Genomic DNA, 21,541 nt, shown 5'->3' on the forward strand with positions numbered 1-21,541 from the left:
ATTTAACCCAGGCACAGCAGTCTGCCTCGAAATTAAATGTAAACAACCCTGTCCCTTTAACCACTATCATCCTCACACTTCCAGAAAAACAAACTTTATCAGGCAAATTCAGATGCAGATTGCATTTGCTCAAGCCAGTCTTCATTATCATTAAAGCCCAGAAGTGTCCCCCAGTTCTGCAAATGTGGACACCCAGGCACCTCACGCAGTTCTGGAATAGTTTTTTGTTTTGTTTTTACCATATCGGTTTTTTTCTAAGGACAGCAGCTCATGCATAGTTTATTTCTGGTTTGTTGTTTGTTTTTTTTTAACCCCAGACACAATTTTTTACATTTTACATTGAGACTCTGTCTTGGTAGCCAAATAAATGAACGTCAGTCTATTCAATTGTGGGGCAATGAAAACTTTTGGCATAGAATTTTTATAGCACAACTGTTTGCTTCATATTATCTTGTTCCTTTATCCTGGAAAATCCTGAGTGGCTTCTGCCCCCAGGAAAGGAGGCACCTTTCTTCAGAAGGGCTCTCTTGCCCATGTGTGGCCTTGGCACCATACACAGAATAAATCATGGGTAATTTATAAAGATTAGAACAAAATTTAGAATAAAAGGTATCCTCCAAAATGTATGTGAAATATTGTTCAAGATTAGGAATATTCATGCACACGGCATGGGAAAAAAATGTTCATGCTGTTGGACCTGTATCTTTCCTTCAGTTATGGCACATGAGGATCACAGAACCATAGAAACCCTGAGGTTGAAAAAGACCTCCAAGATCCTCAGGTCCAGCCATCAACCCAGCACCGCCTTGTTCAGCACCAAACCACGGCCCCAAGTGCCACCACTGCACATTCTTTGAACATTTTGAGCATTTGCACCTCTGGAAGCCAGATTTCTCAATACTTTTTGGTCTTTTTTGTCCAAAATCCTTGCCCATCCGACAGACATGGTTACAACTGGCACAAAAGCAAGATTAACATGAAGAAACTAAAAATGAAAACATCTGATGGGTAAAATATCATCATGGACTCCTGGCCATTTGAGTCTGATGCCCAATGGGAAAGATCAGCAGAAAGAGCATTTGAAAGCATTGCTATTGAAATGGCCTTGGGCTGAGATTCAGATTAGTTCCCTTATTTGAGTGAGCAGATTAGACACTGGAAAAAAAAGGTCACAGTTAGAATGGTCAGGCATTGGAGTAGTGCTCCAAGGAGGTGGTCACCATCCCTGGAGGTGTTTAAGAGGTACTTGGATGTGGCATTGGGTGATGTGGTTTAGGGGTTACCGTGGTAGTGCTGGGTTCATGGTTGAATTTCATTATCTTAAAGGCCTCTTCCAACCCAAATGATTCTATGGTTCTATATTTAAAGCTATTGCAAAAACACATGGATTTGGCATAGGTACAGGCCGTTCATCAGGCTCTGAGTGACTAAGCTTATGCGAGCATCTAGCTCACAGCACAATTCGCTCCCCAGTGTGTGGTGAGGGCCGACACATCATAGGCAGCTTTTATTTTTTATTGTTTCTGTCGGCAGCAGCACACGGGGAAGGCAGGCAGGGCAGCCCGGGCGGGGTGCGAGCAGGGCGGGGCAGGGCGGCCGCCCTGGGGCCGGCGCTCCGTGAGGGACAAAGCCGAGGCGGGCGCTGCACGTCGAGCACCATCTTAACCGCCCCGGGCGGCGGCTCAGGAGCCGAAGGTGCCCCCTCGGGCGCGGCCTTTTGAGCGGCGTTCATTGCAAAGCGCGGCCCGCCCCGCATCGGGCCCGCACCGCATTGTCTCCGCACGCAGCGCCCGCCGCCCCCCTCACGCGGCCGCACCCGCGCCCCGCGCTCCCCCCTCAGCCCCGCGCCGGCGGGCGGGGAGATAACGGCGGGGAGTCCTTCCCGGGAGCCTTTCCCGCAGGGACCGCCCCGCTCGGCCGGCGGCGGGGAGCCCTCCCCGCAGCGCCCGCCCCGCCCCGCTCCGCTCCGCTCCGGCGGTGCCGGCCCTCCCGGAGCAGCAGGAGGGGCCGGAGGCGCGGCCCGGCGGGCGGGGGGCGGAGGGGGCGGGCGCCGCGCGCTCCCCCCGCGGTGACAGTTTCTAGAAGCTCGTCCCGGCGTCCTTTGCGGCCCCAACATGGAGGAGCTGACGGTGGAAGTGCGCGGCTCCAACGGGGCCTTCTACAAGGTACCGGCGGCGGGGGCGGCGCGGGCGGCTCCGCGCCCGGCGGGGCCGGGGCCGAAGGGCCGCGGGGGAGGGGACGGTGAGCGGGGAAGGTGCGGGGGGTGCGGGGCCGGGGGCGCGGGGATGGAGCGGGGCGGCGGCGGCGGGGGGGCGGCGGTGACGAGGCTGGTGAGGGCTGCGCGCAGGGGAGGTTCGTGTGTGGGGAAGGCAGAGGGCTGGCGGGGCCGGGGGGAGCAGATGCGCGGCGCGGGGATTCCCTGAGCCTTCGTTTCGGGAAGGGCGGGTGGGCGTGTGGAGGGATTGGTGTTGGAAGATGCAAGGGCTTTTGGGTGGGATGGGGTGAACCGGGGCGATAATAATGATTTTAAAGGATTTTAAATAATTTTTTTAAGGCTTTCGAGTTTATTTATGCCTTCAGAAATCTTCCTTCACCATCACCCTCCCTGGAATGTCAGGATGGTACAGGATCAATGCAGAATGCTCTCAGCTGTTGCCTGTCAGTCATTTTCCCCTAAGCCTGGCTTCAGATGTTTAAGAATCCCAGCTCTTTTTATGGCAGTAGGCTCCTGTCTTCCTCTCCAGAAGGGCTGATTCCAGCCAGTATTGTGAGCACGCAGTGTGGCTGTGTTCTGGGAGGATTTAATCTCGGGACTCTCTTTAGCTATTGTGCCTTACCACATGCACGGAGTGGCATTGCACGGGCAGTACTGCACTTGGTGTGGGGCTGGCCCTTTCGATTCCCCCTCCCCCCTTCAGAATTTCCTGTGTGCAGCTGTGGATTTGGCTTGGGAATCATGTGGTGACTGTACAGTATGCAGAGGCAGTTGGGTGTAAGGGATTGTAACCAGCTGACTTCAGGAGTTAGTTCTTTCAGCTGGCCAAGACAGATGGGAGATACCCTTATGAGGAAGGAATGCAGTGGCATAAACTGCATCCCTAGTAGGGAACCCTCTGAATTTTTTACCAAAAGGAGTTGATAATAAATTTTATACAGTGGATTTTTTTTTTTTGTTGAACCTGAAATATCCCACAGAAACTCACATCAGAATCATTTGTGTCCAGAACAGGATGCTCCTAAATAGAATTGATTTTTTTTTTTCCCCTGAGCATTAAAAAGCCCAGAATTTGAAAACACTTTTCTTAGCTTTCCACTTTATACCTTGTGATCTTGGACAACTTTCCAAATGATGAATCATTTGCTCTTCTGCTTAAAAGGAATGTCAGACACATGGGAATATGAGGTGTGCTGAATTTTTGGACTGAAGGGATCTGTGTGCGCAGAATATGCTACAATAAGCCCGATTTAAAATCTGCAAGGATGGCATCTCCTCCTAAACCAGAGAGAATTATCAGCCTTGGATTAGCACCATCATGTATTTTAGCCCTGTGAACAGTGACTTAAAAAAGCAGAAGTTTTAATTAAAAATGGCATAATGGCTTTGAGATCAGTGAAGTTGGGATTAAGTCCAGTGATGAAGATGGTGGATGAAGGCAGGTTAGAATGATTGGATGCACAGTGATCAAAACCCCAACTCAGAGTAATCCACTGTTAATGTGGAGGGGGGGAAAAAACAACCCCCATAAAGACCCGGACCTGAACAAAAACATTCAAACAAATACAATTTTAAAAGATTATTCTTGTGAGCTAAATGCAGTGAAGTGTGTGTGTCAGTGACTCCATTTTGTGAGTCTTACTTTTGAGGAAGGCAGAGGTTTTGCATTTCTTTTGGAACTAGGTAACACTCCTAGGTCACTTGCTGTTTAAAGTGACCTAAAGCAAAGCAGTGTGTCAGTCTCTTTTAGGAAGTGTCCTATTTTGGGCATCAGTAGCACTGATCATTGCAAGATAATGACAAGAGGCTCACCTTTTCTAAGCTGTGTGACACTCCATGGAAGGTGGCAAAAGTTTTCAGAAGAGAAAAAGCAGAATTTGTAAGATGGGATGAGATTTGAGGTTTGCCTTTAGAACAGCCTGAATTTGGATTAATTAGCACAGTATAACCCCAGATAAATGAGATCAGAAAGATGCTGCTATGTCAACAGAGAGAAAAACCAAAATAATTATGTAAACAATATCATGAGAGATTTTCTTTTAAGAAGTTGTTACTATGATCTGCAGCTTAGCTGCAGTAGAACAAATGTAGTGGTTAAATCTGTTGGAGCAAGTTTTCAGTACTTATTGAGGTATGACCATGGTAAATGGTACTCTTTATTATAAAATTTCTTTAGTTCCACTAATAATTGCTCTTCAGTTTTAACAGGGAATTCTTCCTAAGTGCAGGAAGACCATACATGATATGTATACACTATATAGTTACAATAAATTAGTATGGAAAATTAATATTCTTTATTAAAATTCATGCATCATAAAAAGTATTTTGAGTTTTCATGTACCTGTGGGCAGTTATGGTAAATCCCAAGGTAATTGAAAAAAATGATAAGTGCATATTATTATCTAATTTTAAACTTGTATATCTAAATCACCAAAATAATTTGTGGTTTCTTTTTTTTTTTACATTTTCTTTAAAAAAGTAATATAATCTGGAGAACAGGACAGCATTTGCTGTATATTTTATGCCAGGTTCTCAACCATTACACAGCAGAGCCAGTGTTTAGCCACTTCCTGCAGCTTGGAAGACTTTGCATATATCATAATTTTGAGCACCCATTGTCTTTGGAGATCAGATGGCGCTGATAGGGCTTGAAATGGTTGTGGGCTTCTGAAAAATGGGGGGGCTTGTGCTGTGGAACAGGGGAGAACAGACAGGGTTGCTGAAGACTACTGGTTATGGGTTTGTGTATATTAAATGTGCTATGAGGGATTCCTGAGAGTGGAAAAGTTAATACTTTCTAGGTGAGAACTAGATGGCAGGAAAGCTTTTGTCTTTGGGACATTAGAATAGACTTTTTTTTATGTATGGAATGGTCAAAATACCTGGACTTCTTTGGTTTCTGAATGTGTTGAAGAGAGTGAAAGCTGTATGCTCCCAGCCTTGTCTTGGCCTGCTTGCAGTGTTTTCAGGATGATGGTTGACTGTCATTAAGATGATGAAGTAATTGACAGAATCAATGGCTGAGGCTGGCAGACAGCGTGGGAGTTCACCTGGTCCACACCTCTGCTCAGGTGGGGCCACCTAGAGCCAGTTGCCCATGTCCAGATGGCTTTTGAGTATCTCTGAGGATGGAAACTCTACAGCCTCCCAAACAACCTGTGCTTCTGCTTAGTCACTCTCACAGTCAGAGAGGAACTCTGCCTGGAATGTCAGAAAAAACAGTTTCCTGACATTCATACAGAAATTCCCATATTCCCATTTGTGCCATTTCTTCTGGACCTGCCAGTTGTGGAGGGTCTTGGAAGAACAAGACAAAAACTTCAGTTTTACTCAGTATCTCCATCAGCTCACTTGTATGTGTTCACTTGTATGCAGATTAAGAGCCCTGCCAATGCACATTATTCATGATTTCCCATGTCAGCATCCCTGAAATAGGTTGGACCTTACAGTAAGACCAAGTGCATAAATGGAGCATCAGATCAATTCTTCTGACTGAGCCTTTCAGTGGCATTTGAAAGCTCTGGAAGATCCATGGTGTTCTTCCTTGCAGGAATTTAGCTGTGCTGGAAGATGGGCTCTGGTGTGCTGCAGGCCCTTGTGTTCTTTAAGTTCTACAGTAGAAGCTGTTTATGCAAGGGGAAGAAGCCCTATGAATTAAAATGGAGCTCAACCCTTAATTTACAAGTTCTGAAGTATTTCCTTGTTGGCCTGTTCCTCTTTCAAGAGGTGCAGTTGTTCTGCTAACAGGACTAAGCAAAATGCTGGTAGCAGGAGTTGGCATTGGCCTCAAGGCAGACACAAGCCAAAATATTACTAAGGGGAAAAAATGATGAATGACAAGTACACACCATTTCTCCACATGTAGAGCCAAAGCTTGATGAGCAGCTCTGTGGGAGTGAAGATTTATGCATCAATGAAAATACAATTATTGTTAAAATTTTTCTTACCATTTTTAATTAGTGGCTTTGCAAACAACTTGAGTTGCTCTGAGTGGTTTTTAGCTTGATGGTATTAAAGTAGGAAATTGTCATTAGGAGTGTAGCTTACACGCTGTTCATACCCAATTACTACACCAGGAAACTGTAACTGGAATGACCTTTGTTTTTTTTTCTTTAAAGATCTTTACTGTGTTACAGTTGTCAGCATTTTTATTACATCTAGCCTTACATCTATATGGGTGGGGAATTTTAGACATTTTAAAGTTGTTCCTGATCAGTTGAAAGTTGTGCAGTCTTGCAGGAAGTAGCTGTAGTTGTTGCTGTTGGTGAGTTGTTTGCTTGAGCCTTTTAGGCTGATGGAAGGGAGATGCCAGAGGGAGTGGTTATTGATATTTGAGGAACATGGTCAGTGGAGGGTGTCTTCCAGAAGTTTTGCCCTTTGGAGGATGCATATGAAGAACCCAGTGTAAGAAATGAGTCATTGAGACAAATTCAGTGCTGAGGCTCTTGCACAACTGTCAGAACAACCCTTGAATTTACATGTAATTGTGATTGTGGATGGAAATAAGTAATAATGTCATAAATTAAACTGTGCTTGCTAAAACTGATGTGATAGTTCAGGATATTTTTCTTTCCTGATACCTGCTTGTAGTGTTTCTGTTTTTCAGTAAGCCACAGCCACTTGCTTCTATCAGTTCCTTGTATAAACAGGTGCAGCTAATCACTTATATTGAAACTAATACCAAGTTCAGTCTTTCTTGTCAAGCAGTTTGTGTATTTACAAGTTTCTTTTGTTTGCTTTATTTTCTGTTTTTTTCCTTTGGGGTCTCAGCATTAGATACATCCTTTAACCATGATTATTTCATGTGTTTGTTACACCAAACACTTGTGTTTCAGTGTTAGTTAGAAATACCAAGGGTTCTTGCATCTGAAAAGGAGTGAAAGGCTTGGTAATTGGATATAGGCTGCTTGACCTTTATGTCACTGGTTCAGAAACAGTCCGTGGTACCAGATGCCCAAGTGTTTGCTGTTAGAAATTGGCTCAACAGTGGGTAAGGTGATATTAATACAGTTTTAGAGTGCAGGTATGTGTGGCTCAAAGGCCAACATGGTGGGTGTCCGTGGAAAGAAAGTTTGCAGCTAAACTAACAGCACCTCATTTTTACATTGGATCATCCTCCTTGGGGGTCAGATAAACTTACAGAAGGTAGGATATGGAGGGAACTTGAATTGTGTCTACCTGTTTTACAGATTTTGTGACTTTACCTGGAATTGGATTAAAAAAAAAAAAAAAGTTTTGTGTGCATATATACACACACAGACATACAGTTCACTGTAAGGGCACTTCAGTAAGTCTTGATCCGTTTATGTTATCAGCAGATCCTAATCCTAAATCCATGGGCAAAGCCCAGGTAAAAGGGAAAGAGTGTGTGTGGGTGTCTGTTATGAAATGAGGAAGTCTCAGCTGCAGTGGTTTTGGTGCAGGTGATTGGTTGAGAGTTTCCTGCCCCCTTGTTCACCCTGCACACCCTGTCCAGCCCCAGGTTACATCCCCTGGGTCTCCCATCCCGTCCCTGTGCAGGTGCTGGTGTTGGGAGCTCAGCTCCTGCCGAGTGAGTGGCAGAGACAGGTCTGAGCCCAGGGGCCTGGAGGCAGCAGGACATTAATAGCCTGTAGTACAGTACAGTGTGCTGCTGCTCCTGAGCAGGGCTGCTCAGCCAGGGCATACATGGACTGCCAGGGATCCAGCTCGCAGCACAGCCCGAGTGACTGACACCCATATCTGCACAGGCTGAAGCAGAGGTCTGGCAAGATGAAGTCATGTCAATTTTTCTTCCCCTCTTGCCCTCTGCAGATTTGTGTGTAGTATAAAACACACATAAAGGTTATCTGTAAGCTCACTTGCTGATACTGCAATTCCTCACTCTTTTTGATGCCACTGTATTTCTTGATGATGTGTTTGGTGGTCTCCTGTTAGCTCTGTCCGAGGTACATGGAATGAATGATATGTTAGGAACGTAGAACTCTTCAAACTTAGGAACTGGCATTATCTGTGTTAGGCAACACTGCTAAGTTAAATTTCAGTAGCCGAGTACATTGTTCATTAGAGCAAAAGTTAAGGTGATGGATCATTACTTAATTTAGTAAAGAATGTTTTTGACACAGTATCAGGCATGACTAGTGCAAATCTATTTATATAGGTTACCTAACAAATAAAAGAACTCTTTCAAAACTCCCTAATTGAAAACCAGGTTATTTAGTTTTCTGGTTTATGTTCATTATGCCTCTTCTGGAAAAATCCTTGTGAATTTGTAGGATTTACTATAAAGTCCTTTTTGTATTGTGAAATACCAAAATACCCTAATGGCACAGGTTTTGTTGTAAAACCTTTTTTGAAAAATTTAATTATCATAGGCTCTGTGAAGACTTCTTTAAAAACTACACTAAATCTCATCCTGACATGCATGAAATCTCTTTCTGGTTTTATCTGGAAGTTGTAAGTGACAGCTGATAATGTGTATAGGCAGGGTTGAATGCTGTACGAAAGTCGTACTCAGGAAGTTTTGCTTCTAGAAAATGTTCTAATGGTACTTTTGACATCCTTCTTGACAGTAAGGAAATAATTTCTTAGAAAACTATTCTAAAGCCATTATTTTTGTTCTCATTATTATTATTTTATTCTCATTATTTCTAGTTTTATTACAAATGGACCATACAGTCCATAATAGCTCATAGACTGCTGTACTTCAGTTGCTGTAAATGTGGTCTCATCCCCACAGCTGTTGAGAAATTGATAATAGTCAGAAGTAAATGTATATAGTTAGACTCTAATCAGAATTTTTTCAGGCGTTACAACAATAAAATTATTTAATAGTTATGTAATTTTATTTGATATTTTACATATGTGCGTTTGTGACCTGAAGTGCATACTTGATAGATATTATGCTTGATTTATACTAGGGAGTGCAAGTTTGGGAATACCAAGTGAAGAAGCTGTGCAGGTAGTTCCAAGGCAGTTGCTGCCTACGTGTCTGCCAGCAGCGAGTCTGCATTGCATTCTCCTGTGGGAGGGAAGAGCAGTGTGCACACTTTGAACTGAAAGACTTCCTTCTGTGAAGGAGTTCCTGAAACCCACATGGTGTTGTAAAATGTACAGGCTCTTTGTTGGAATTTGTACTTTGGATTTTATTAAAAATTGTCCCTTTGCAGCTGATGTTTGTGCAGTGTCAGCTGTTGGTCTGCTGAGAGCTGTATCTCTGTATTACTGTTCCACTTCGGCTTTGGCATTCTTCAGTGAACCTTAGCTTGAAAATTGATTATGACTATTAAACCTGTCTGTACCTTACACAGAAACCCACACTTCACCTGGTAATGGGCTAATTGTCATAAATACTCAAAAGTCAGTGCAGTTGGATTCCTTTTATGCACTTCTTTTGTCTTTTTAATGAAATCTATAGTCAGTGGATTCATGACTTTCTTAACTCTACAGAGCATTAAGTTCTGAATGTTAATCAGATGTTTTATGATACCTGAATTGGAATCTCTCTTGATTCTGAAGTTGTGCTTTTCAGCAAAGGAAAGAACTGAATTCATTTCTGCAGAATAAATTTTTAGCTACTGTAGGCTTACCTTAGAAACACATTGAATGCTGTGAGAACACAACAGGAATAGAAGACCAGGTTCAGCTATGAAATAAAGTAGCATAATGAGGCGGAGACTAGTATTGAATCACAGACTCTTGGAATGCAGATAAATGTCTGTCTCCAGTAGGGAGTTAATCTCTCCCTGTAAATACTCCTGTCTGTTGATAAGTTGTCATGTAGCAGAACGCTGGACTGCATGAAGTTGGTTCTAAGTGCTGTGACTTCAGTGTTTTGTCCCTGTGTAGAATTTGAATAAATTGTAGTAGAGAAGCTGCTATTTCCTGCACTGTATGCCATGTTCATTTGTCCCTGTGCTGGGGTACATTTGGAGGGAACTGCTGGTAGCATAAATTTGGTAGAAGTTCTGCTTTATCTCTGCTGCTGGTTTATACATGCTTTAGGCAGTAAAATTTTTTTATGCTCTTTGCATCTTTAAACAGACAACTTTATACTCCCATCCAGTTTCTTGAAACTGAAAGTCCCTGGTTCTGGTTGTATTTTACTCTTAACTGTTTCACTTGCTCACCTTTCAAAGAAGGAGATTTGCCTGCCTTCCCTTGCAGTGACAGGATGGCCTTTGAGAGGGTTTATTTTATTAGAACCACACTAGCTGGTTCAACAAGATAATTTCTGGTGACCTGCTTTGTTGAGGGCTACCAGTGTGCTTTTTGCTAGAACCAGTCTTTTGTGTTGCTGACAGATGGGTTTGAGGGAAGCTCAGGGAGCAGAGAAGCAGGTTTTGAGCAAATTCTTTCAGAGCATTGGCTGAGTATGAGCTCAGGTAAAAGGAGATTGGCTTTTATAGGCCCTTTGCAGCCAGCTGTCAGTGTGGGCTCCTTTACTGTCCCTCATTACACAGAGAGATCGACTGTGTCAAAATTTATCTTTCCCTGAGCTGACACATAATACCTCAGTGGTGCTTGCACAGCTGCTATGTTCTTCGTCCTCCTCAGTTGTCAGTTTCTTAAATGGATATAATCCATTCAGCAGATTTCCTGGAACTTCTTTCTCTGAACATAGCTGTGCAGCTTTCTTACTCCTTTAAAACTGCAGGGTTCTCCTTGACCACCTCTGTTTGGACAAGTACCAGGCTGGAGCAAAAGCAGGAATAGTGTTCTTTTTTTTGTCTTCAAATTTTTTTCAGCATGCCTACCCTCCTTAATCAAGAAATGTAGCAGCTTAATTTCTGCATAGATACTTGGGTATAACTCTGTGAGATTGATCTTTGTCTTTAAGTTTTTGGTATAATGAATGCCCCCTAAATGTAAGCACAAAAAATCCATGAAATATTGTATTCTCTTTGTTTTCCTGGGAAGTCCTACAGGCATTTGGCCTCATCCAGTCCCCAGTTTAGTACCTGAAAGATGATACCATAACTGGCTGTGTGGCAGCCTCTACTGCCAAATGTGATTCAAACTGGCTGCCAGACTGTTGGGGGGACAGTTGTTTAGGATTCAGTTTGTGCTGGGAGGAACACCAGTGAAGCACATAGTGCTTCACCTATTGGAATAACTGTCCCTGCCTGGATCTCTCTCTGTTCCTGTAAAACACCAGTGCACACCTGTGGATAGATTAAGAAACTCTTGATAGTGAGTTCAGTTGTAAATGAGCTGTGGTCAGATTTGAGCAGTCCCTGCGCTCTGCACGTCTTGGAATAGCCAGCTAAGAATACCAGCAACCTCGTGCAAAGAGTGGGAGTGTGTTTTGGAGCTTTCTGAGATTGGAACCTCAGTGTTAGTTGTAGTCTTAGCTCAGGTTCAGGCTGTATTGAAATTGCTGCCTTTTTAATTTCACATGCATTCTTGTAACAAAAATGTTTTTGTTTTAGGGATTTATCAAAGATGTTCATGAGGACTCCCTCACAGTTGCATTTGAAAACAAGTAAGTATTTTATTTTTTAAAAAAATTATTTGAATATTAGGTTATTTCAGTTTTGTGTTTTTGCTGTTTTTTTGTTTTGTTTTGCCTTTAAGAGGAAGCAGATTTCATTAGATATAGTTCTATAAGTACAGGCTCACTAATCTGTTCAGCTTCCATGAACTGCCTTCTTGAATCTGTATCAGAATTCAGTTCATCAGTTACACAGTCCTGTACATTCTTTGGTATCTTTAGTGATGCCCATAGGTGTGACAGCCAAATTTAATTAACATAGGAATCAGTGGCACAGGCTTGATACTCTTACATGAAAGCAGGAAAAGATGGAAATACCAAAGTACTCAAATGAGCAATTCTGTGTCTGCTGTCTGGAATGCTGATCAGTATTCTCAACCAGAGAAAAGTAAAAATATCCTGATGGTGATTTTTTTCTTTTAACTATTAAGAAGATAAATATACATATATATCCAGTCAAAAGACCTATTGTTTTTGAGTGGAAAAGTGTGCAGATCTGTTAGCAAATCTTGAAAAATAATTATCCATGAGGTCCATTTAATTTAGTATCTAAACACAACAGTGCTGCTGGCAACTTGTAGTGGCAAGCCAAGGATAATCCATGGGTTGGTAAAGTACAATGAGTACCTGTTGTTCAGTGTTCTGACTGATAACACTGGATTACCTGGGAGATTTCAGTGCTAATTCCAAATACTCTGTGAGCTACATCCTCTTTCCTGTTTCTCTTCCAGTTACTAGGTGGAGATCCTATAAAATGTGTCATCTTTTGATGTGAAAATTGTTATAACCTTTGCCAGCTCTAACCTGTAGATTAGTCTTTGAGCCTTTCTTGAAGAAAGACTGCTGGGTAATAAAGGTAATGCTAGGGAGTGTGCAAGTGTGTCTTTATAAACAGTATTTATAATCCTGTTGACATAATCCCAGGTGTGTATGTGTGTACATATATACACATGTGTAAAAAGAAATCCTTGGGGGGGACATAAGTAATCCTGGGGTTTACCCTGCAAAACCCAGTGTTTGTTTCTTTCTAACCTATACTTTCTAGTCCTTCATTTATGAAGACAGTTAGAAGATGAGGTGGCAACCATAATTTATAGTAACACTGAGGTGGCTATGGAACCTGTTACTGTCTCCTAGGTTTTCATATCCTCACCCCAAAACCCAACAAACAACAAAAAAAAAATTAAATCCTTCATTCTATCCATGGTCTAAGAAGATGTGACAAATCATGAGTTTCATCTTCAACATCTATATTACTTTCTAAAGAAAAGTAATTACTTCTCTTTGCATTTAAAATATATACTTTGATGTCAGAAACTAAGTAAGCTAAAGGAAGTGCCAGGGCTCACAGCAGGAGCTGAATTGTTGGCAAACGCATTTCTAGTGTTTAGTATCCATATCATCCATGTGTTCTACAGAAAGTCTGGCAGCAGCAGCCATGTTTCAAAAAGGATGGGCTGCAGCATATGTAGAGTGTTCTGTTGACTAAAAATAGATCTGATCAGGAAATGTGTGCACAGTTAAATTATTCTGTGACGTAAATCTGATCAATTCATATGCTTTTTACAGAGTTAAATTCATAAGGGCTTTAGTGGAACCGAAATTGGCAAGAGTGTCCTGTGCTGAGAGCATCAGTGTTGTGATAGTGATAATCACTAACAAATACACACATCTACCCCACAATAGGCAATGTAAACTGTCACTTTGCATTTTCTGCTATTGTTAGACAATCTTTATCTACAGCTATTGTAAGGTTCCCAAAGTTAAGTGTACCAGCACGGACTGCTAATGATGATTTTGTGGTCATAGCAACACTCAGACTCTGGGCAGGTAGCCTTAATTCTTTTAAAAGACATTTTCTGAGGGTGAGGAGGCAAGGAACGAATGCAGAAGCTTCAGGACTTGGGAACTTTTATTACTGTTAGATGGAAAACTGGATCTTGAGTTTGATGGATCTACAGTTTCATAGAGGCTCATTGGAGTTTGAAACAGCTGTATTGAAGGAGATGCTTCTGTGCTGTAAGAAGCAAGGACCTCTTTTTTTTGTGATTTGTGCCCTGTAGCTTAGGTATCAGTTCTGTCAGATTATCTTAGTAGATAGTTTGTATCCCATCACAAGTAATTTCTTAAAACACCTTGGTTTGCATTTCACCAATGAGGTGCTCCAATTCTGGACTTAGAAAGTTTTGCTACCAAAACTTGGACTCGTACTCTGAGAGCTGAGCCTTCTGTGCACTTTTCCACTGTGTGCTTCCTCCACTGGCAGGGAGGGGAAGGAAAAACCCAAACCCTCAGATTAGTAAGTGTTATATTTGCAACAAGGACAATTTAAGTGCAACTGAATTTTTTTGCCAACCCCTTTCACCATTTCTCAGAAATAGAATGTGATTTAGTTAACATTTTGTGGCTGAAATATCTTCCAATCTAAACAAAAGCTATCCATGTCCTAGAATTCTCAAGGCTGGAAAGGCTCACACTTGATCCCGAGATCAAGTCCAGCTGTTAGCCCTGCACCACGGTGTTCACCACTACGGAAGCGCCACATCCACGTGTCCCTGGAACACCTCTGGGAATGGAGATTCCACCACCTCCCTGGGCAGCCCATGCTAATGTCTGCCCACCCGTTTAGTGAAGGATTTTTTCCTGCTATCAGTTTAAACCTCCTTGGCACAGCTTGACACCGTTTTTTCTCAGGTCCCTCTGAGTCTCCTTTTCTCCAGGCCGAGCCCCCCTCCCCAGCTCCCTCAGCTGCTCCTCATCAGATCTATGCCCCAGACTCTTCACCATCTTCCTTGTCCTTCTCTGGATGTGTTCTAGCACCTCAGTAATAATCTTCATGCATTTTTGTTTTTCAAACTATAATTAAAATAAAAAGTTTATTATAATGTCTAGATTAAAACTATATGATATGTAACATCTTTATTAGGTGTGGTACTTGAGTGTAAGCTGTGGTTTCAGAGCAAACATGTAAATGTATCCATCTTCTCTTCTGGGAAGTTGCAGAAGTGCCCTTTGCTTCTTACGCTCAGCCTTGTTCTACTAACACAGGCTGCTCTGTGTGCAGATTATTAAAAGTCAGCAAAGCAAGTGACTTGCAGTAATCCTTACTGTTACAAGTTGGTTGGTTCTGATTCTCTAGGTGTGTAATGTGAATCAGATGGGCAGAAAGGATGGACGTTGCAATGCTTTAGCAGATACCATTAAAAGTCCCTCAGATATTCTAAGTTAATACGGGTTTTTTCTTTCCCCTGGTTTTATTTCAGCCTTTATAGAGTCTTTAGTCAGATTTCTGACTAAGAGTGAGGAACAGCTGATGGCATTCTGTGACATTCACAGAGTAGAAGGAGAAGGAATTTCAGAACACAGTGGATTTAATTGCTCCAGTAGTCTTCATAAAATGCACTGGAAACATACATTTCTACAAATAAAATACTTCTGTACAGCCAGCTATAGTAAAACAAATAGTCTTGCTGTATATGGAAGTAAACCTTTATTTTGTATGCCTAGAAATAGTTGGTATTGATAAGCAGATACAAAGATACGTTTTGATCTGAATCTGTTACTGAGGAACATCAGAAGGTTTGTAGGTGGAAAGTTTTGTTGAAGATTGGAGTCACATTTTCCTGAGATACATAAAACTTTGGTGGCAAGCAGTTAAAATGTTAAATATGAGGTGGAGAAATGGATGAATCCCATAGTGGACTGCAAAGCTGAGCTTAAATCTATATAAGGGCTCTATGACTTAAGCAGTAGGAATGTTAACTACATCATACAATATCTTTCACTGGGGCTTTATGAAAGCCATTAGTTAAATATTTCAGTTAATTTAAAAATTTTGTTGTTAAATATCTTCCCAGTTACTACTTTTGTCTTGCCGTGATTATATTGTTCCTCTACTTACAAGGTTTGCTTTCTAGCAATAAGAAAACAGACCTCATTATATGGAAAGAAGGAATTTTAATGAAACAGAATTCTAAAGGAAACAATAGGAAAATCTGAGAATTAATGTGTAATGCGTCTTCAATTTGCAGTTGGCAACCAGAGCGCCAGGTGCCCTTCAATGAAGTCAGGTTACCACCACCCCCTGATATCAAGAAAGAAATTGGTGAAGGAGATGAGGTGGAGGTGAGTGAATGCTGATTAACTGTTTTGGTCTGGAACTGCTTGTCCATTCCAGGCAGTGGTGAGGGGTGTAAGGGCATTACCAAGGTGAAGGTTTAAAATGAAGCATGTCTCTACACCTGGGTTTATTAGAATTTCAGTGGAGCTGTGACATTTCAGTTTTCCAACAAAACTGCCAGTGGAAATTTTTTTCAAAATCTAAAACTTAAAACAGCTGAGAAGGTTTTAATTCTGACAAAAAATGTAGGCAGTTTTCTTTTTTGACCTGGAATGTAAAGTGTTAGAAATCATTGATATGAAGATGTAATAAAGCTCGTCTGATAGCAAGAGTTTTAACCCAGATGAAATGTCTGGTACAGTCTGTGTGAATTATGGTATTCTACAGAGAGGGTGTTAATAGGAGTGATGTATTAAATCTAGAAGTCAAAATATCCATGTTCTGTTCCCTGCTCATTGTAGTATCATGAGTGGTTCAATTTACTTCTGAGGGTTTTTCTGTACTTGTCCTTAAAATCAAAATAATGAGTTTCCTTTCTTGAGGATACCGTCATACTTTTGGGCAACTAATCTAAGAAAAAGTGTAGCATAGATGCTGGGTTTTTCTATTCCTTTATTTGAAATACATTGCCTTTGTTAGATGTAAAGGGTTATTTTCTACTTCCTCACTACTGTAAAACTCATTCAGTCTGCATGCAAATTTCTTCAGCCAACTGGAAGTGTATGAGGAGCAAATGAAACCTAAGGATGAGAAAACTGGGTTTCAGAAGTCCTCTGTTCTAAATCTGGTCATGCATTACCTTGGTAGTGTTTTTTAATATGGAGTATGTAGTCATGTGATTGGTTCATTTCAGTAGTTCTTGGTTTATCAAGTAAGCCAAGGACAAAACAGAAATCTGAATTGTGGAGTTAGTTCTATGTGTGGACTTCCAGCTTGAAGACTTTTGAATTTACTGAGGAGTTACCCCCAAAGAAGTGTTTAGCCAAAGTTTTATCTTCCTTTAAAAATTTCCTTTGAATTGTCAGTGATTTATACAAAAGAAATCTGTTTACGGTCCTTGTAGTGCAAGAAGGATGAGAGTAGAATACTGTTCCATTTTAATGAAAATTAGAAAAGTTGTGTGGTTCTTTCTTCATTATACTTGCACATAAGTGAATTATGTTTGTATGTGCTTTCAGTGGTTCTTACTACCTTCATTTCCAGGTGTATTCTAGGGCAAATGACCAAGAACCTTGTGGCTGGTGGCTGGCAAAAGTTCGAATGATGAAAGGAGAGGTAATTTATTTTGGAACATACTGATTTCACTCTTTCATGTTAAGTACGGTAAATAGAAGTTCTTTGTCATGAAAAAGCTCTGAATAAAGTACTACAAATACAAAAACATGACAGAAGAGAATTATAAGTTGTGACCACTTTGGAATGACCTTTGCTGCATTGCACAGCAGAGGGTCATGCCCTTAAGAGCTGGGTGAGTGACTTCCATTATCTGCAGTTTAATTGCTTGAAGGTCTGAAGGCATGCACAAGGACAGGATTTCTGACAAACCTATTTTGTGGATTGAGCTTGGTGCTGAAAATGAAATAAAGCACCTGTGGTTAAAACCTGTTTGTTGTCTGTAAATTAGGCCAAGATGTTGTATGGCTGTGGGTTGGTTTTTGTTTGTGTGTTTTTACTGAGTGCAGTGGAAGGACACTGCTTGTTTTGCTTTTACATATGTCAAGTTCTTATTTTACCATAAATAAATGGTTGTTTGCAACTGCCAAGTAACTTGCAGATTCAAACACCTGAGTGTATAGAGGTGTGGCAGTGTTCAACCCAGTCTCATTAAAGCTTTGTGAAGTGACAGCAAGAGAATTGAACTTCATTGTGGGAAGAGTCCTGTGTTTTGATGCTTCTACTGTATCAGAGTCCTAAAACCAAAGGAAACAGTACTGAGGAAAAATGATTATCCAATTTCTAGTATTGTTTAAAAACTGTCAACAAATATCAACTTTTGTTGAGCTCTGTAAGGGCAAGGTGGCAGTAAGGACCTACCAGAGGAAGATTGTGTGTGCTGCCCGTTGTGAATGAACAGCTCATTAAGAAATCAAGATAAAAGGAGACAAACTGATTTAAATGATAGTTTGTCATTTGTAGCTAACAGGCTCTTCTTGAATGTCGCAAAAATTTGAAATTTTGGTATCACTTAGCTTGCTATGCTGCTTCTTTTCAGAAAAAGTCATAGAAGTAAATTTTTTTACCAATTTCTAATTTCCTAGTTTTTACAGGGGGAAAAATGGTTTTTCACCCTCAGTGTGCAGTGTAGGATTGTCAAATCAGTTATTTTAGAGAATTGTCCCTGCAAAGAACCTCACAGTTCATCTTGGCTTCTTTGTACAGTCTTTAATACAGTTCTATATTTGGATTTTTTCTGTAGAGTTAATATTAAATTCACAAACAACCCATTTGTCCAAGAATTTGTTGTTTTATGATTGCTCTGATATCCAGAGATATCTTTAACTATAGAAATTAAGTTTTTAGAGCATGTAGTGGTAGATCTCTTAAATTTAGTTAGTTTAGTATTTATTGTTCCTTATTATTACTTGAGGTAATAATGATACATTGATACATTTCAAAGCAGCTTTGTATAGCTTGGATGATACTTAAAACAAACTTAAAACATATAATTACAAAAAAGCGTGTCATTGCAAGAGTGATTTACTTTTTCTGCATATTAAACAAATTGTGTTGAGACAAACAGATCCCAGTTTTGAGGGAGGAGGAGGTGAATGTACTGCTGCACCCCTAAATTGCACCTAGGTGCAAGGGAGGAGAGGAGAAGGCTGCATCCCTAGAACAGAGCCAGGCTGGAGGGCTATTGTGCACACAAGCTTCTTTAAAACTTGCATGTGTTGGGTAGAAGTGTAGGAGTAGATTATTGGTAACTTAAATCTTCTTAGTTCTCTTGCCCTCCTAATTTGGCAATGTGTGTAAAAAAGATGGAGTTTCTGTATTGATTTTTATCTTACATGATTCCCAGGTAGTTTGCCCATTCAATCAGTGGATTCACCTTGTTCTTTTTAGTGTTGCAGAGTAGATATTTCTGTGAAGAATTATTCTCTGTTTGATATTTTTTAGAATTAGAGTTCCAGTAAACATTTTGGGTTTTGGAACTTGAACTGAACTAATGAAAATATTTGAAAGAGAGATGAGAAAAATCAATCCAAGATGCTGTTGTGGGGGGCTGAGACTATGCTGATAACGGTGTCCTGACTTCAGTAAAGGAGCACAGGGGTGCTGAAATATGTGTAGAAATGTGTCATTGTTTTAGGATTTTGTTTATATATTCATATTTTGTGCTTCCTTGCTGATGCTGGTAATGTTACTATGTCTTTGCTGTTCCTTACTGAAGTTATTATTTTTAAAAAAAACTCTCCCAGTTTTATGTCATTGAATACGCTGCTTGTGATGCCACTTACAATGAAATTGTCACTTACGAGCGGCTGCGACCTGTGAATCAGAACAAAACTGTCAAAAAGAACACCTTCTTCAAGTGCACAGTGGATGTTCCCGAAGACCTGAGAGATGCGTGAGTAGCTCTGCACACTTCAAGAAGGCTTTTACTTGGGGAGAAGAACCCGCTTGGCTTCTGTTTTAGAGGCTGATTTACAGGTCCATGGAGAGCCTTGAGGGTGGTGAGGGCTGCAGTAGCTCATTTAGGAACTGCTGAGTGAGACCCCTGCTGAGCTTCCAGGTTGGGGATGGGAGGCAGGTTCTCAGGTGGGAACTTTGTAACATTACAGGCGATTCACTTCACAGTGGGCCTGTTACTGAGGCTTTCCAGATAATGCTGGTGCCATGGAATCCACAGGGAAACTCCTCCATGTTGAGGAGAATGGGAACTTTGCTGTCTCTCAACAATCCTTGCCATAAACTACTGAATGTTCTTGGGTCTGATCATCTTATTACATGTTCAGTTTTGATGCAGCTTGTTGAAATAACAATCTTTTTATCTGCTTAGGTGTGCTAATGAAAATGCACATAAAGATTTCAAGAAAGCTGTGGGAGCATGTCGAATTTTTTATCATGCTGAAACTGCTCAACTAATAATACTGGTAAGTAATTGCTTCTGTGTAAATGTTCTGTGAATTCCCAGTGTATTATTTATAAGAAATACGTAGCCAGCTGTGTGTATATATGGAAAATTATTTAACTTGCCAAGCTATATAAAATGGGAGAGATTTAATATTAGATGCATTTAATCTTTGGGGGTAAGGCCTCCAATGCATACAACCTAAATTTAGGAGCAGCTTTGATTCTCGTTGTTTGTATGGCTTTTGTCATTCTCAGCTAAGTTCCCCTTTCAGTGGTTTTAGCAGGTGGCTCAGAGGTCAGTCCTCTCCCTCCACTCTGGAGCAATAGCTTTCCCCTCATGCTGTATTGCAGCTGTGGGTCAAATTGCAGTGTATTTCCCTGCGAAGAACTGCACCAGCTCAGTGTAGCCATTAAGGAGTTGTTCACTTAGATGCCTCTGTGGTGGTTTTCTTACTACATAGGGTTGTCCCAGCTTTAGTTTTTCTTCATAACTCCATTTACTCAGTATTATCCAGTTGAATCTCACTCTGCAGTATTGTGTTGTCCTTGATTATTTCCTTAGCTCTCTTACTTGCACATGCAGTGACAAATATGCTTTGATAGAAAGATTTGTTTGGGCAACATCAAGGGGAAATGGTTACTGTGTAATTCAGCAGTAAAGTAATGTAAAATGTAAAACATGCTGGGAGAACATGAGTGAGAACCAATAGTTGTTGTTGGTGCTGAATTTCTTATGCTGTGTTTTGAGGAAGAACAATGTTCATGAAACTTCTGGAAATTGAGATTGTGTTTATGGCTTCGTTTCAATAGGTTCCTGATTTATCCTTTAAATGTGTATTTGCATACAAAGCCAAAACTTAGGTTCCCTCTCTCCTGTAGTCTGCCAGTGAAGCAACAGTGAAGAGAGTGAACATCCTCAGTGACATGCACCTGCGCAGCATTCGCACCAAGCTCATGCTGATGTCGAGAAATGAGGAAGCTACAAAACACTTGGAGGTAAAGCCACAGCTTGTGGCTCTTGTTGCTTGAAACTGAGCTCAGAGCAGTGCATTGCAGTGAGTGCACGTGGATGAGTCTGCCTTTGTTTTCCCTTCAGTGCACAAAGCAGCTTGCTGCAGCATTTCATGAGGAGTTTGTAGTCAGAGAAGATTTAATGGGACTTGCTATAGGAACGCATGGCAGTAACATACAACAGGCCAGAAAGGTTCCAGGAGTTACAACCATTGAACTTGAGGAGGATACTGGTACTTTCAGAATCTATGGAGAGGTAAGGGGAAACTTTATATGAATCCTTGGAGCATTTCCCTCTGTATCTGCTTTTAGACTGGTGAGAGCTGTACCCAGAATTAAGAACAGAAAACACCTCCTGAGTTTTGTGTGTCTTTGTGCATGTTGACACTGTGGCAACTTCTACTGCATTTATTTGAAATACAAGCCTTTGTTGCAGTGGTGACATCCATGAAGTGCGTTCTGTCTTAATCACTCCATTTTCCTGTATACTGTGGGTCAGCCCGAGAGAAGTATCATTTCCTGCTATTTTACTTGATCATGGGTTTGTTTGGGTTTCTTTTCTCTCTCAGAACATTATTGGTTCTCCTCCTTGACCCCCCCCCCCGCCCCCTTCATGTGTGTCTTACTTTGTGGTGTATGCTCCTCTGAC

The 21,541-nt window shown here is 41.3% G+C and overlaps 1 protein-coding gene across 4 annotated transcripts in view; it reads left to right on the forward strand.

The window, feature by feature from the left end:
- Window positions 1-2,017: 2,017 nt before the first annotated feature.
- FXR1 (FMR1 autosomal homolog 1) overlaps window positions 2,018-21,541 on the forward strand; it is a 34,126-nt gene continuing 14,602 nt past the window's right edge. Inside the window, exons 1-8 of one of the 4 annotated variants that reach the window (XM_053986959.1) lie at window positions 2,018-2,165; window positions 11,626-11,678; window positions 15,719-15,812; window positions 17,011-17,082; window positions 19,227-19,375; window positions 19,808-19,901; window positions 20,761-20,877; window positions 20,978-21,148. In XM_053986959.1, the coding sequence (XP_053842934.1) occupies window positions 2,115-2,165; window positions 11,626-11,678; window positions 15,719-15,812; window positions 17,011-17,082; window positions 19,227-19,375; window positions 19,808-19,901; window positions 20,761-20,877; window positions 20,978-21,148 (801 nt within the window). In that variant the 5' untranslated portion in view covers window positions 2,018-2,114. Of the gene's footprint in view, window positions 2,166-11,625; window positions 11,679-12,429; window positions 12,544-15,718; window positions 15,813-17,010; window positions 17,083-19,226; window positions 19,376-19,807; window positions 19,902-20,760; window positions 20,878-20,977; window positions 21,149-21,541 lie in introns of those variants that run through there. The other 3 variants (XM_053986958.1, XM_053986960.1, XM_053986961.1) reach the window with 3 other exon arrangements.

Source organism: Vidua macroura, chromosome 10 (assembly GCF_024509145.1).
Source record: "Vidua macroura isolate BioBank_ID:100142 chromosome 10, ASM2450914v1, whole genome shotgun sequence".
NCBI classification, from domain to species: Eukaryota; Metazoa; Chordata; class Aves; order Passeriformes; family Viduidae; genus Vidua; species Vidua macroura.